The sequence below is a fragment of the Penicillium rubens genome (assembly GCF_028828025.1).
Source record: "Penicillium rubens strain IBT 27055 chromosome Unknown utg000004l_segment0_segment0, whole genome shotgun sequence".
Taxonomy (NCBI): domain Eukaryota; kingdom Fungi; phylum Ascomycota; class Eurotiomycetes; order Eurotiales; family Aspergillaceae; genus Penicillium; species Penicillium rubens.
Genome location: NW_026890602.1, coordinates 1,958,887 through 1,974,644, shown reverse-complemented (window position 1 = coordinate 1,974,644; position 15,758 = coordinate 1,958,887). Strand labels below are relative to the sequence as shown.

Here is a 15,758-nt window from a genome sequence, read left to right as displayed (position 1 = left end):
ATCAACAACTGTTCCTCGCCTGCAGCCGGACTACAACCGCTTGTTCCTTTTCTCTGGCTATATTGCCCTAATCCAGATCTCTCAATTTCTCAATAAAGCTTCCAACAAGGCGAGGGTCCCGTGTGACGCCTCCAAACGATCCAATGCCCCTCCCTCCGTCTCCCCTGAAACTCTCACACCGCTACCCATCGGCCTCGGAGGATTCACCCATCTCCCCCGGGACAACTGGAAATACCTTTACATTAGCAAGCCCCCTGTCACCGCGAACACCTCGATTATCTGCACCACCGTCTCCCATCGCGTCCCGCCATAACTCCAACGCCATGAGTGGGTCCCACCGAGAATCCGGAGATTTCTCTGGTGCCGTTGATGCGGGCGGCGGAGGATTGGGAAACCTGGCCGATGAACTGGCCGATGCATGGGAAGAAGAAGATGGATACGGATATGCGTCAGGCCAGGAAGCTAGCCGTGCGGGATCACAACAGATGGGTCACAGTGATGGAGAAGATATGTATATGCAATCAATGCACAACGTGCGCTCCCGGTCGCCTTCCATCTCACCAGAAAGGGATTCGCTCCATCCATCAAGAAACAAACACCGTGCAAATCACTTGCGACAGCACCGCCGGCAGGAGTCGCAATATGATGGCTCGGATTACGGGCCCGACTCGGATCTAGAGGAAGCGGATATATCACCCGCGTTGGAGAGCCAAATGGCTGAGATTGAAAGTCTCGCTCGGCGAGGTATAGAGAATAACGGAAGCGAAAATGACCATGTCATCCAGCGGACGGTTGAGTCGTTGAAAGATCTTGGTGGGCAAAGCGGGATTGAGAACAGTGCCGTGAGGTAACTTCACCAAGTATAGTCCCATTCCACACCCGATAGCTAATATCTAATCGCAGACTTATCACTGCTCATTCCTCAATCACGTCACATCTCACCCACCAAACTCGCGCCCTCCAATCCCTCGTCCACCCACTCCTTTTCTCCCCCTTCCCCCTCCTTTCCGAAGACGCCATCGATTCTCTCATGCCCCTTATCGACGAAGGCTTATTGCCAAATCTTCCATACCCCTTCCCCGAACAGCAAGACTCCCGACCAACAACCCCTCAGTCCTCCGCACACAATCCCCTGGCCTCCCTCCAAGCCCTCATTTCGCAAACCGCCGACATCACACATACTCTTCGCGGCTTAAGCGATACCCTCTACGAGTCGAGGCAATTGACTTCAACGGCTTCCCGTCGGTTACGCTCTGCGCGAGAACTCGTCACTGATATCCGGCGGGAAGAAGAGAGCCGCGAAGAGGGATCGCGGTGGATTGAGCGCGGTGAGTGGGACCGCCGACTCAAAGACCGAGAGGCGGGTAAGGTCTGCGGTGATGTGGTTAGTGGCTTTGAAGCTGTTTGTGGAGAATGGCGGGAGAAGCTGTTCGGGGCTAATGCTGAAGTGGCTGCTGCATAAGTTTGATGTTGATGTTGATGACTTGATCATTTTCGCGATTCTGTTTCCCAAGGTCGGGTCAGGACACTCTAGACTGCTTTCTTTTATTTTCTTTTATTTCTCTTATTTCCCTATTCTTGTCAGATATCCATATTGATCTTTATTAGGTCATCTTTCATCAAGTTGTTCATATTGAGAGAGTTCCCTAGGTTTACATACATACAAGCTTGAAATCGTGATACCGTCCATTCCAATTCGATTAGTAGGCCCATTCTTCCTCTTATGTGATTGACTTCGGAATTTCATTACAGGTACCTGCATACAAACATGCATGCGAATGCAGGTACCTGTGCGGGGACGAGTGCTGTCTGTCGTCGAGGGTTAGCATCGGCTTAACTCCGCCATTGCCCATAAATAGGAATAAAGAGACCAAAACATCTACAAGACCACCAAATTATAGCAGAAATTCTAGGAAAAGATTATATCATATTCCGAGCGAGGTGAAAGACAAAACTGGGGCCCCCATTAACAAGTTACGGGGTGAACATGGGTGAATGATACACGAAATATGCAGAAGGGTCATGAGAATAGCGCCAAAAAGAAAAGAGCTTGGATACACTTTTTAACTGGAAAGTCGTAGCTCGGTCGTTTACTGCTGCTGCTGCTTCCATTTAGGGACCCACTTGCCACCGGCGGGCTTGGATTCCGAAGCGGGAGCAGGGGACGGAGAAGAAGATTCGCGGGGTTGACGGGGCGCCCAGCGCTCGGTGGGGGCCTCACGGGGTTCGCGGGGAGCAGGGGGAGGGGGTGCGGATCCAGCGCTGGCGGCGGCACCGGCGCGCAGGTGAGGAGGAACATATCCACCCTTGCGGAGAGGGGCGGGCTCTTCACGGACGGGGGCACGGACGGGCTCACGAGTGGGCTCGGCGGTGACACCACCGGCTTCCTTGGCGGCTTGACGTTCTCTCCAGCTAGACGGGGCTGCGGTACGTGGGGCGATATTGAGACGGGGAGCGGCTCGTTCGAGTGGCTGTTCGAATCCACCCTTGCGAGCTGCGCGGCGCGCTTCGGCCTCGGCCTCCCGCTGTTGCTGTCTTTGAGCCACCTCGTCCATTTTACTACGTGACAAGTTAGTATTAGGGATTGAAGTGAAATAAGCCAAAGGGAATACTAACGCTCGCTCTTCCTCACGCTTGGCCTTCTCCTCGGCCAAGACACGACGGCGCTCCTCCTCGCGGGCGACGCGTTCCTGCTCCTCGCGCTCGGCACGCTCCTGCTCCTCTCGTCGACGAGCCTCCGCTTCCTCGCGCTCTTGCTTTTCGCGACGGCGGCGCTCCTGGACCTCCTTGACACGCTGCTTCTTCTTAGCCTCGAACTCGCGCTCGGCGGCCTTGCGACGCTTCTCGAATTCCTCGTGGCGCTTCTCGGAAACCTCTTTGCGGAAGTTGCTGAAAACGGGAACCAGACGACCAAGACGGTGCTTGAGGGCAACGGCCTCGGCGTGCTTCTCCTTAGACTCGCGCACCTGCTCAGCGACTTGCTGCTCATAGAGCTCCCTGTCGTGCTTCTTTTGGGCATCATAATCGGCGGCGATGTGCTTCAGTTCCTCGCGACGGAAGGCACGCTCCAAGTGGTCGATACGCTTAGCAGTGGTACGGATACGGTCGTTCAGCTCGTTCTTCTCCTTCTCAAGCTGAGCCAGCTTCATAGCGCGCAGGCGGTTGGCATCAAGCTCGTCAAGGTCGATCTCGCTGACATCAATACCCTTAACACCAGTCTTGAGTTCCTCAAGCTGCTTCTTGAGCTCCTCCTGGCGGATGCGGTCCTGCTCATCCTTAATACGCTTGAGCTCACGGTCACGCTGCTCATCAGCCAGACGCTGCTTCTCAGCATCCTGGAGTTGTTGGGCACGGACGCGCTTGCGAGTCTCCTCCTCACGCTGCTTGCGCTGCAGAGCATCGGTAGCGGCTTCCTTCTTCTTGTCGATAAGAACGCGACGGGCAAGGGTCTCCTCGTGCTCCTGAGCGGCACCAGCAATGGCGCGGGCCTGGGCAGTCTGCTTGGCCTGGAGACGAGCCTGGTTGTAGGAGGGATCGACGTACATGCAGGCAACGTGGAGAGTCTTGGCGAGACGGGCGACCTGGAAACGGGCGATCTCGGCGGGGGTGTGTTGCAGGCGCTGAACAGAGCCAACCTCACTCTCAGCGGAGCCAGCGCCGCTGCCGGCGTGGGTAGCCTTAGAGGAAGAGAAGACATCGGAGTCGAAAGTGAGGACGCCGGAGATGTGATCAACGCGAATAGCGAGGTCACCCTTCTTGCAACCATTCATGATGAACTTCTCGATCATGGCGGGGGTGATCTGGAACGGAGCAGGGAACTGGGCAAGCTCGTAGACGAACTTGAGCTCAACGGACTCGTAAACCTGGGACAGCTGCTGGAACAGACGGGTGAGAATGACCTGCTGCAAAGGCACAACGTACTTCTCCATCTCGGGGTCGGCACCAATCTGCTGCAGGATGGGGGTAATCTTCTTGCAGATGGACAGGGGGTGGAAGTCAACCTCGAGGATGTTGTACAGCTCGCGGATCTCGGGGCGCACACGGCGGAGCAGACCCTTGTTCAGAGCATCGCGGAAGAGCACAGTACGGGTGGGCGATGTGGCCATGCCGAGAAGGTTAGTGAGACGGGTGTTCTTGTTCTTGCGAGCCTCATCCACATCGACCAGGGCGCCGCGGGAGCGGGAAGTGCTGATAACGGGGATGGACAGAGCGGAGAGTAGGACAAAGGACGCGGCCTTGGTCATCTCGAGCTCGGTGACCGACGGGTTGTCCTTCTTGGAGCTCTGCCCGCTGGCGAGGGCCACGGAAGAAAGACGCAGGAGGTTGTAGTAGCGGTTGTAAGCGGCGGCGTGGAAGAGGTAGTTCTCGCTAACAAGGAAAATGCGGGCGAGCTTCTCGTAGTAGTTGGCCATCATGATGTTCTTGGCGGGGCGCTTGCTGAGGTTCAACAAAGTGTGGATGTCCTCAATGCTGCGGAAAGCCTCCTGCCACAGCTCCAACTCAACGGCGACGTTCAACTGCTGGAAGCGGGTGTCAAGGTGACGCTGCAAGGTGTCGGCGTCGCTCAGGTTGATGGCGTGCATCTGCGAAGAGTACTTGGCGGCATTCTGGACGTGGTTGCGCAGGAGCTCACACAGGCGGCGGAACTCGGTCTTGCGGGCGTACTTCTGGCAGAACTTGAAGGCCTGCAGGGCAGTCGACTGGTACATAATCTCGAGACGGGCATTGTTCTTCAGGATCTCGAGAACGGTGCGGTAGGTCTCCCACAGGAACTTGAGCCAAGGAGTGACGACGGCGCGGTCGGTACGGTCGCGCGACTGCTCACCGGAGACAGTCGCAAGGAGGATGGTCTCGGGGGTCTCAATGGCCTCCAAATCCTCAATGTTGGAGGAAGGAGCGGCGGATTCGAGGGTCGACTGAATCTCGTCCGCCTTAGCCTGGGCCTCGGTGACCTTCTGCTCGGCGAGTTCGATGAACTTCTTGAGAACAATCTGTAGAGACGGAAAAAATCCTAGATTAGTGACAAGTCACAAATTTTTTTTTTTCAACGCCGATCATCAACACTAACCTCGATAGTGCCGACATTGGTGTTCTGAGCAATGTTCTTGTACTGGTAAAGACCGTCCTTGGCAGCCTTGCCCTTGCGAAGGTCGACGGACAGCTCAACAAACAGGAGCATCACCGGCTCGAGGGAGGCGATGGGGCTGCTACGGGTGCGCTTGGAGGTGACATGTTCGTGGAGGACAGTCAAGGCGGCGGGCGCCTGACCGACGGCGATGAGTTCCTGAGCCCTCTGTGGAAGATATAGTTATTAGCAACCGATCCATCTCGGATGTCGCGACGACAGCGACGGTGACACCCACCTTGAGGACATTCTCAGGTTTAATATGCGGAGGAGGCGGCATGATGGGTGGATGCCCCTTGGGAAAGGATGAAAGGTGACTGATAAGAAATTAAAAAATAGAAAAAAAAAAGTTGGACAAAGCCAGCGACACACACGGGCAGCTGGGAAGAATGCGATTAGAGATGCTGCCACGCGAATACCCGATAACGAGGGGAAGATTCACAATGTGCGTGTTGAGGCCAGAGCAAAAATTGGATCCCGCCAATGTTCCCACTTCGCGTTAAGCGATGACGATCACGTGTGGTGGCCTGAGGCAGAAGTCGGAAAGTACTTGACCAGCCCTGGAGGTCTACGAGGATGTGTCATATTGGATTACTACCAAATGCATGGTATACCTAGGTAGTCTTTTATTGGTCGACTAAAATATCCCGAGTCATCTACTAATATTATAATTCCAACTATCTCATTCCGACCCCGGTGTAGTTTATAGCTATATAGCTAATTCATCAGAGTTCGAACAATAAGTACCTGGTACAAGTTGTGTATTAGTCTCCACCGTACAAAGTACTAGTAGTACCCCGACCCAACCAAAGTACCAGGTACTTCCCCTCCCAATAATTTTCCCCAGTATAACATATACCAACGTAAAACGTGTAAGGAAAAAGGGAAACCCACGGACCTGCCCCCCAGGGATCTCAGGAAAATCCCCTCGAACCAGCCCATTCATTTGTCCATTCTCTCTCTCTTCGAACCCGACTCCTTCACCTTCTTTTTTCTCTTTCCTCTTCTTTGTCCGGCGTCTTGGCCCCTGATTACCCGCCCCTAACCTAATTCTTACGCCCTTGGGACACCTGCCGATCCAAAACCCCCTCTCCCCCCTTTCTCCATTCGCGCTTCCTTCACAGCTCAACACACGATGGCTCCCTACGAACTTCGATCCGGGGGTGATGTTAAGAATAAGAAGCAAAGTGTTGCCGACTTGAAATATCGTCGGTTGACCGAGCTCAATGGTCGTCTGAAGGAGGACCTGGACCGTCCACGGGTCAAGGTCTCCGAGGCAGCTCTCTCGTCCGTCGAACTCTTTTTCTTTGTTGAGAAGCACAAACAACTAACACCTTCAATAGTCTCATCAGTTACTGCAACAACACTCGCGACTTTATGGTTCCATCCGTATGGGGACAGGTATGCGACCGGGTTTTTGCCTCATCGCGCGCGACCAAACTAACAAGTCCATTTCCTAGGTTGACAAGCGCGAGGATCCCTATGCTCCCCAGCAACAGGGAGGTTGCTGCACCGTCATGTAATGCACTCACGACGGGAATTTCTTTCGCCATGACATTTCGCTCTCCTTTTTCCTTTTCTACTTAATTCCGGACCCATTCACGACCCCCTTGGACCCGAACAAAGCACTGCGATTGCTTGCGCGGACAAAGATGTCGGCCTGAAAGAATCGTCTGCTGGTCTTGCACGAAACCTTCCACGCCTCCAAGGATCATACGAATCCCGTTGTGTTTTGTCGCCCTGTCCGTCCCCGGTCCCCGAACTCTGCAGACAGTGCACTTGACGATGCACTTGTTGCGCCTTACTTCTCTGAATTTCACCATTCCCCCTTCTCGCTGTGTTTGTTTGAAATCGGCCTCTTCTTTTTCTTTTTCTATTCCTCTTTCTCTTTTTCTCTTTTTCTTTTTCTTATCTTTTTCTTTCTCTTATGTATCCTTTTCTTACGGGTTCTCTTCAAATCTTCAAAAAGCCTCTATGTTTCAGGGTGTGAGAGCTGCCATTCATGTATCATAGATTTGCATGACCAATACCATATCGATCTAATCGAATTTGCGCCATTTTCATGTAATTCGGCCCCAAATCCCGGCAATCACGGCGTGTGATTTGTTTGGGGTGACCCGGTGCTCGGATTCCTTGTTTGGCCTTGCACGGCCTAAACTGGCAATTGGCAACTCATGCTAAGTACTTTTGTATATCCTGAATACACATAGATTCATTATTCCAATCCAGTACATTAATATGTGTAGCAAAGTGCCTCGGTACTGATATAGACAAAAAAGTCAGCCCATCCCCGCTGACATCATCCAAATTCCCATCCATCCCACTAAGCAGCTCTGGACATCAACCCGAGGACTTGCATCCAACATACACACCTATCCAACCAGAAATAACGCCCCCAATACACCTACCTGCATACAACACTACAGACCCCTGTCATCCCAAATACCCCGTCCACACCACACCACACCACACCACACAAGCACCTCACCATCCATCGTACTATTCGCATCGGCATCGAACCACCGTCATTCACCATGGCCGAATCTACATCGACCCCGTTAGACTCAAACCCAGATACTAGCGACAAGATCGCACCCGTGGACGTCCATCTGCCCCGTATCTCAATCCAGTTCTGCACACAGTGCCGGTGGATGCTCCGCGCCGCATACGTACGTTAATGTCTTTCTGTGTTTCCCTTTAGCCTGTCATGTTAGAGGTCTTGGTATTTGGCATGTGATTTGTTTATTCTATCATTCGGGTGCCCATGCTCAATATTTATATGTACATTTGATATTGCACATGGACATGCACCAAACTCGATATCAACCGTCACTGTCAACATGACCAGAACTATAACCACCATGACCACGGACACAATATACAGATCTCACCAATACCACTGCCAATGCCAATACTAACATGGGAACAATCGCAGTTCGCTCAAGAACTCCTCTCAACATTTAGCACAGACCTTGGCGAAGTCGCCCTCGTCCCCAAAACAGGCGGCGTGTTCACAGTGACGATATGGCATGGTACGATGAAGGATGGGGAGATCACGACGCAGGAGAGTATTTTGTGGGATCGGAAGAGGGATGGGGGCTTCCCTGGTATGTTTTTACTTTCTTTCCTTTCCTTTTTTTTTAATTTTGTCAATCATTCTACACAGTCTTTTATGCATCCATTGTACACTGCATATGAGGCTCGTCTAGTCGTGCTATTATCTGACCGTTCCTTTCCCTATATAGAAGTCAAAGCGCTCAAATCACTCGTGCGGAATGTTATTGCTCCGAATAGGGATTTGGGACATACGGATCGGGCGTTGAAGAAGGAGCAGGGTGAACAGGAGTCGAAGAAACAGGAGGAGAATAATGGTAAGGCGGGTTGTGAGGATTGTCAATAGGTATTAGGCCTTATTCTCGGGACTTGCATTTACATTCATTTGCTTCATGTAGAAGATTCATTTTTAGATCGTGTCAGCATAATGCTGGAATTGAATACTACTGAACATACTTATGTTAAGGTTATTACAAGCATTGAGAACAAGATTCAGAGTCTCACTGTACACATCACATTCATTATCGCGCAGAGCGGAAGAGTCTAACAAGAGTCCATGTAAAAAAAAAAGAGAGAGAGAAGAAAAGAGACGAGACACAAGAGGATCAAGTACAGGGGAAAGAGAAAAAGAATATCCAAGCCCATGAAGATCTCGAATGTCGAGTCAAAGAAACACCACTCCTGTAAGAGATAGAACGCCGGCCTATCACCGAACTCTAAGACAAGAGAGAACCGCCATGAACATCACAAGAGCGGAGCAAAACGAAAAAAGGAAAGGAAAAAAAAAAAAGGAGAGAGAGAGAGAGAGAGATGAAAGAAGATGTAGGGTAAGGATAGAAGAAAAAGGATATTCGTGGTCATCACACAGAAGTAGGTGGGCGAGCCCGATGCAAATAATCAGATGAGATGTACGGGGACACCAATGTCAGTACCCATTGAGAGGAATACATGATATAGCGTGATTCTCAGCCTCAAAGTGGGGAGGATAGGATAGGATAAAAACAAAACAACTCATCCTGATTCTGTAATTGCTCAGACAAGCTTTGCATTTGCTTGTCCGAGGCAAACTCAAGACGTCCAGCAGAAGGTAAGAAGGTATCGTTATCGACTTCGTAGAGTCATGACCAGGAGAGCCTATGCGGTGGGAAAAGAAAATCCAAAGTCCGGCTTCTTCGACTGGTCGAGTCGTGAATTCATGGAATACCAGTGTGGTCTCCAGCCTCATCGCAAAATGAAATGTTCATAAGACCATGGCAGCATTATACACAGCTGGAGATGGTTCAAGCTTAGAAGCACCAACTACGACGGCAAGGATCATGTCTCACCGCGGACCTCGTGCGAATGGTTGCGACGCTTCCAAAAAGCAAGTCGAAGCCGACTCCTCCGCTTAGGAAGTTTGCGAGGACCATGTGAGTCGTCCGCTTGCGGAGTTTCATTTTTGATGCTCTCGCCAGTAGTCGTCGACTGGGTCGTGCTGCGGGTTCCGTGGGCTCCTAGCCTGGAGAAGTCTTTGCTCGCACCATCTTCGGAGCGAGCTTGACCGCGAGCAACAGAGCTACGACCGGGGCTGTAACCGCCTGCGGGCTCCGATACACCTGAAGGATACGCGTCCGCTGTGCTGGGACGTGTGCTATTGTCGTCAGGTCCTCCAAGCTCACTTGGTGGGGCACTTTCCCCCGAAACTCGCTTTTCGTCGCCGCTATCCACAGCCAAAAAGCTCGAGGCATTAGTTGCGGGAGAGATGGGTGTCATGGTGTTGCTGTAGGTGCTTTGTGTTCGTGTGCAACTATTGCGATTAGAGCCTGTGCGAGCAGACGAGCTGTGGTGGGCATGGTGTCGTTGAGAGCCGCGCTGAGAACCATGTGAAAGGCCTTGACGTGAGCTGCTTGGTCTCTCGGCAGCCGCAGACGCCTGGTCACGCCCCACTGATCCTGGTGAGGTACCACCACCGAAGGCCGAGTTGGCATACAAGACAGCAGCTAGAACAGCCGGGTCATCGGTAACAGGGCTTGTCTCTGAGAGAGGGCTATGTAGCTGGGTCGAAATAGACTCACGGGCAGACTCCGGTGTTCCTGGGATGGCGAAACAAGAAAATTCCGGCACGGCACTAGAAGATTTCCGGGATGGAAATTCAGCCGCCGGCGCCAGCGGACTTCCTGTGATCTCTATCTGGGGTCCTGTGGTATCGGGCGACACAACCGGTTCAATGTTATTTTCGTTGTATCCACCAGAGTCTGAACTCATGGGAGATTTGACCATATCCGCTGCGCCATCTCCTGAACCGACGCGCTGCTTTTCAGGGGCTGCAGGGCTATGGGAGCGAGGCGAAACAGTGATCTCGGCCCGGTTCTCAATCGGAAGACCTTGCTTCTTCAGCTCCTCGTTAGAAAGTTCTTGCCACCGTGCCTGGTTGCGAAGAATATGGTCTGTAGTGAACTGCAACTGCGGTAGAAGGTCGGAAATGCCTTCAAAGAGGGGCAGTGCGAATATCGACATAAATCCAATTTGACCAGTAGCCAGCTCGTAGACGTTCCCTAGTTCGGGTGGCCCGCCAAACAGTGCAGTTTCCATTCCAACCTCCCTTTCCATCTCCCCCTGGTTGGCGAATTCCTCTTGCAGGATTTGCGTCCACTTCTTTGCAACCTTCCACGGTCGAGCCACGTTGCTGATGTCGGCACATTTGATCAGTAATCCACAAACGAGGGTCTTGTACATGTCGACATCTTGCGGCTTCCAGCCCTCAATAGATCGGTTGTTTTCGTAGAACTTCTCCTGGAATGAGCCCATTCGCTGCATGAACTTCTGGTGCACACCCATGTCGGTGGCCAGGATAGAGCTGATAAGGAGCTTCCGCAGCTGGTTGTCCTTGAATGCCGCAGGCCAGTGGCGACGCAAAATCTGGGAGAAGGCGGCGCAATGGAAGGCCTCCAAGACGGAATTGTCATTGTAGAGTTGAGCAAGAGGTGCGTTGAGTTTGACGAGGAAAAAGTTGTTGACACCTGGGTGGCCAACGTCATGACCAATGGCTGAGATAAGGAGGGTAAGGGCATCGAATGGCGTGAGAAGGGAGGTGATTGGAGTTTCGGGGACAGGAGATTGACCAATGGATTCATACGGAGGCAAGGCACCAATGTGTAGCAGGAAGCAAAAGACGGATTGTAGCACATCAATCGCATGGCGGAAATTGTGGTAAAGCACGAAAGAGTTATAGGCGGCGCGACAGGCGAGAAGGAAAGTTTGCAATTCATCAGGGGTCAACCTCCAATGGTCCAATCCCGGCATGTTCAGAGCATGTTGTATCATCTCACAAGCGCCAAAGACTAGTTCGTCCTCGGTAAATTCGTGAGCGCAGAACTTCCAACTGCCCACCTGCTCTTTGATAAAAGGGATACGCGCGGGATCGATGTTGAGATCCTGCTCCTGGAATTCATCATGGATGACTTCTTCTGGGTTGCAAATTCCTTTCATGAGTTTTGAAACCATGGCTTCTCTTAGATAAGAATATGGCTGCTCATCATGCACACCGACCCAAGAAAGCTTTCTTTGCTTCCTCCGTGCGAGGAATCGGGACATCTCTCTCTGGGCCGCTTTGCGAGTACGGTAGGCATGAACCACGAGCCCTTGAATGCGTGGCCGATCTAGCGGAGTCGTCAAGACATCCATAGCACCGGCATCAAGACAGCGCGCAATCTGCTTGTGTTCCAACGTGAGAGGTCCTTGAGAATCCGGTTGACTGGTAGGGCCGGTAGCCGCATTGTCGCCGGGTGTATCGGGAGTAGGAAGGCGCAAAACAGCAACGGGAATGACCAAATTTGGTCCCTCCTGGGCTTGAATGTCGTTTGAGACACCCGATAGAAGGGATAGGCCGCGTGCTTCGTCGGACTGTGTTGAAAATGTGAAAGTGCGGTGGATGGAGCCTGGTGACGGAGGAGCGTTATCTGCCCACGAGGCGCGACTGGCTTTTCGACGAGCCAGGTTCGACTCTTCGCCGCTAAAATCCACCTCGAAGAATGCGAAAATCGGGTTACACTCGCTGCCCGACTGGTCGCTGAGCTCGGCCAGCTTGGTGGCAAAGGATGAACCGCTGTGGCAGAGGTAGACTGCGAAACCGGGAGTAATTAGTAAAATTATCAAACGCAGCGCAGACTGCAGAACCTACCTTGTTTGCACACTAACAACAGCTGCTCCACATCCGCCTGTAAGGCCTCCGGTTCCTCTGGCGTCGTGAAGGAACCTGAGGAGGATATTGTTAATGCATCAATGGAATTTCTGCGCACCCATCTCTCTGACCGCACTCGGCCGTCAATCAAGAGGCCCGCGCAATCCACGCGGTCCACCATAGTGCTAGGAGGTTGAGAACGACCCCCCCGAGCAGGCTGGGTTCAGAAGACCGACAAGAACTCAATCGGATCGCAGAATAGGAAAGAAGTCGGTCGGGCGCTCCTGACTCGCATATGGCCCCGATGATGAAGACCGAGGCGTTCGGGCTGGGGGGGATGAGGGAAGGTACGAGTGAGGGCGGTTTTGGGAGGTGAAGAAAAAAACGAGCGGCGAGGTTAGGGGTTTAATGGAGATCGGGAGAGATCCGACTGAATCGGCACAAAGAAAGTCGGAAAAAGGAATGGCAGGAGTCGGCAAGCAAGCTCTCAGTTCACCGAATCGAACAATGGAGTTGTTTCCTGCAGCGAGGCAGTCCGAGTCGCGTTGTGGACTGGAGGTTCCGAGACAAGCCCCAGAGCCTAGACTTGTCCTAGACTTGTCGCACTAAACAGATCGAGCGCGCAACCCACTTTTTCCACCCCGGGGACAGATTCGGAAGAGCGATGGGATGAAAGCGACACGTGAGTCGAGGACGAAGGGGTTTCAATTGGTGAAAGAACAGAAAGGGAGAAGCGGGAAAAGGACGTCAGTTCGACATGGTGTGTGTAATGGTGATAGCGTGTAGCGGTGAGATCAACAAAGAAAAGATGAAAAGGGAAAAGGAGAAGAGAAATAAAGAAGCAAAAGAGCAAAAACACCCAAAGCTGAGGACAGTGGAGGGGCGAACACGGGGAAGGGGCTTCTTTCCTCCTTCCAGAAGGCCTTGGGGCGGGACGGGATGATCCTCAGGTAATCTTAGTCGTTACAGTCTTTACTAGTTGGGTATTAATTTTGTTATTAACATTGGATACGACGGATGGATTTAGTTAGTTGCAGTTTGTATATACTATTATCTATTATAGAATAATGATCTATATATTATATCTTCTTTTTCTTCTACTCCGTATATGCCCATCTCTTCTGGCAGAGCCTCCAATCGTAACCAGTGGACCCAATGACGCCTCTTTTTCTTTTTCTTTCCTTTCTAGAAGGTCAGCGGGTTAGTCAGCGCAGATTCTGTAACACAATACACCTGGGGCTATGCAGTCTTCAGGGCTACATACATAGATAACATACCTAGGATATTTAGATATATCCATGGATATACGCGGATGTATATGTGTACATAGTCATAGCGATAGTACATATATATATTTTATTTACATACGTATTTTATATATCAAAATAATGTAAAGAATAATACTGCAGAATCACAAAAAAGATGCAAAAAAAAAAAAAAAAGAGTGGATAGGACGTTTGGGCCCATTTGGGGCCAAATCTGAAATAACCCGAGGTGATCTCATCGACTGCTGATTAGTCGATGGAGATTCTCCACTTCCAGAAATGGATCACCTGCAGGACAATTGCATGCACCTTTAATTGACACATTATTATTCTCTACGGAGTATTAATTGTATTCACTCTACTGTAAATCTAAATCTACATACTTTTAGTATGTATATGGCTAATATGACTCCAGTAATACCTACCTACTTACCTACCTAGGTAGGGGTAGGCAGGTATGGCCTTGCCTAATTTCCTTGCAATCGTCCCATGGTTCACTTGCTGATCGCTACCATGTGATTGGGGAAACCCTCGCCAATCAACACGAGGCAGGGATAGCTGCATGTCGCCTAGTTACTTTCGAAACTGGAGTTCTATGGAGTTAGTAAGTTGCAATAATAGCCCTGGAGGTACTTCTGCATGTTAAACTCTGCAATGGAAAGGTGGAGTTCTCGACTTTGTCGATCTCTTGGCTATGTATCAGATTATGTACATAACTGGCTTGGAACCGGAATATATCCATGTAGTACGTATCTCAGTTATATAATTCCCCGTCTACTCAAAAACACAAATAATCTTCCCCTTAGTAGTGTTACTCTCGAGCAACTTATGCGCCTCCTCAATCTTCTCAAACGGAAACACCTTCTCCACAAAAACCTTAAACGTCCCATCACAGAACTGCGGCAAAGCATGCTCAACAAGCGTATCGCGCAATTTCCGCTGGTACTCCAGATCCCGACTGCGCAGCGTGCTCCCCTCAATCCGCACACGCTTATACAGCAACGGCGCAATATTCACTCCCTCGGGTAACTTACCACCACCCATAAGACCCAGCAAGACAATGCGACTGTCGCGCGCCGCCACGTCCAGATTACCCTGGAAATACGTCGCGCCGATGAAGTCGACGATTACGTCGACGCCGGCGCCAGATGTCGCGGACTGGATCTCCGCGGCCCAGTCTTGGGTCTTATAGTTGAAGGCTTTTGTCACGCCGAGTTCTTTTTCTAGGAAGTCGATTTTCTCTTGCGAGCCTGCTGTTGCGTAGATGGCTTTTGCGCCAGCGGCTTTGGCGAGCTGGATTCCGGAGATTGAGACTGACGATGCGCCCGCGTGCCAGAGGACGCTTTGGCCTGATTGGAATTCGCCGATTAGGAAGAGCGCTTGTGAGGCTGTGATCCATGTCTGCGGGAATGGTCAGTTAGCGTAGGTTCGTTTTAGTTGATGGATGTATTGCGGTGCGCACCTCCGGCACTCCGGCTGACTCTTCCCATGATAGCTCTTGCGGCTTGTGTACTAGCATGTGAGTTGAGACCGAGATGTACTCTGCGTAGGCGCCGCCGTAGGCCAGTCCGAGCACTTCATCTCCGATATTGAAGTCTTCGTGTCCGTCTGGTCCGAAGCTCTCGATCACACCCGAGAACTCTACACCCATGGTTGGGGGTGCTTGGGGTGGGAGTGGGTATAGACCCTCGCGCTGAAGCAGATCCATGCGGTTCAGTCCGAAGGCCCGGATCTTGACGATGGCTTGGCCTTCTGCAGCTGTGGGCTTGGCGATCTGGTCGATGAAGAGGTTTGTTGCAGGGCCTTTGCCGCCTTTGATGCCTGGGGATTGTTAGTATTGGAGTCCACATTGTATACACGGTCCGAGGTGCGAATATGGAGGAACGAGAGTGAGGATGGCGGATGGGCTGATATTGGTTCATGATCCTGAATCCTTCCAAAAGATGTAGATGAATCAGGTGGGGTGTGTTCTTCAACCCCGCGTTCACTTACCGATGGCTCGCATGGTGTCGCTCATCTTGAGTGATATGTACAGTGTACAATGGGTGTTTTCTAGGCAAATATTTGCAGAAGATACATTTATTTATATGCTAACAGCGACCCAGTTACCTACCTATGACGAGCTGACTTCATCTGGGAATTTGATCGGCATTTG

At 51.5% G+C, this 15,758-nt stretch overlaps 6 protein-coding genes across 6 annotated transcripts; 3 read left to right on the top strand and 3 right to left on the bottom strand.

Annotated features, from left to right (window-relative positions):
* Positions 1–143: 143 nt before the first annotated feature.
* On the top strand, positions 144–1,462 carry N7525_010717 (uncharacterized protein; the record flags this gene model as incomplete). The annotated part of the gene is made up of 2 exons (XM_002561298.2): positions 144–847; positions 904–1,462. The coding sequence occupies 2 exons, from the start codon at positions 144–146 to the stop codon at positions 1,460–1,462; spliced, it is 1,263 nt and encodes a 420-aa protein (XP_002561344.2).
* Positions 1,463–2,090: 628 nt separating this feature from the next.
* tif32 (putative eukaryotic translation initiation factor 3 subunit EifCa) lies at positions 2,091–5,405 on the bottom strand (the record flags this gene model as incomplete). The annotated part of the gene is made up of 4 exons (XM_061215197.1): positions 2,091–2,559; positions 2,617–4,991; positions 5,069–5,293; positions 5,364–5,405. The coding sequence occupies 4 exons, from the start codon at positions 5,403–5,405 to the stop codon at positions 2,091–2,093; spliced, it is 3,111 nt and encodes a 1,036-aa protein (XP_061067709.1).
* Positions 5,406–6,260: 855 nt separating this feature from the next.
* N7525_010715 (guanine nucleotide-binding protein subunit gamma) lies at positions 6,261–6,705 on the top strand (the record flags this gene model as incomplete). The annotated part of the gene is made up of 3 exons (XM_061215196.1): positions 6,261–6,412; positions 6,469–6,526; positions 6,586–6,705. 3 exons carry the CDS (start codon positions 6,261–6,263, stop codon positions 6,646–6,648), a joined length of 273 nt encoding a protein of 90 aa, XP_061067708.1. The 3' UTR covers positions 6,649–6,705.
* Positions 6,706–7,659: 954 nt separating this feature from the next.
* Positions 7,660–8,525, top strand: N7525_010714 (Rdx family protein; the record flags this gene model as incomplete). The annotated part of the gene is made up of 3 exons (XM_061215195.1): positions 7,660–7,794; positions 8,061–8,232; positions 8,371–8,525. 3 exons carry the CDS (start codon positions 7,660–7,662, stop codon positions 8,523–8,525), a joined length of 462 nt encoding a protein of 153 aa, XP_061067707.1.
* Positions 8,526–9,493: 968 nt separating this feature from the next.
* On the bottom strand, positions 9,494–12,519 carry pdeB (3',5'-cyclic-nucleotide phosphodiesterase PDE2; the record flags this gene model as incomplete). The annotated part of the gene is made up of 2 exons (XM_002561302.2): positions 9,494–12,279; positions 12,339–12,519. 2 exons carry the CDS (start codon positions 12,517–12,519, stop codon positions 9,494–9,496), a joined length of 2,967 nt encoding a protein of 988 aa, XP_002561348.2.
* A 1,858-nt stretch (positions 12,520–14,377) lies between these two features.
* N7525_010712 (NAD(P)H-quinone oxidoreductase) lies at positions 14,378–15,620 on the bottom strand (the record flags this gene model as incomplete). The annotated part of the gene is made up of 3 exons (XM_002561303.2): positions 14,378–15,004; positions 15,066–15,424; positions 15,596–15,620. The coding sequence occupies 3 exons, from the start codon at positions 15,618–15,620 to the stop codon at positions 14,378–14,380; spliced, it is 1,011 nt and encodes a 336-aa protein (XP_002561349.2).
* Between the last annotated feature and the right edge of the window lie 138 nt (positions 15,621–15,758).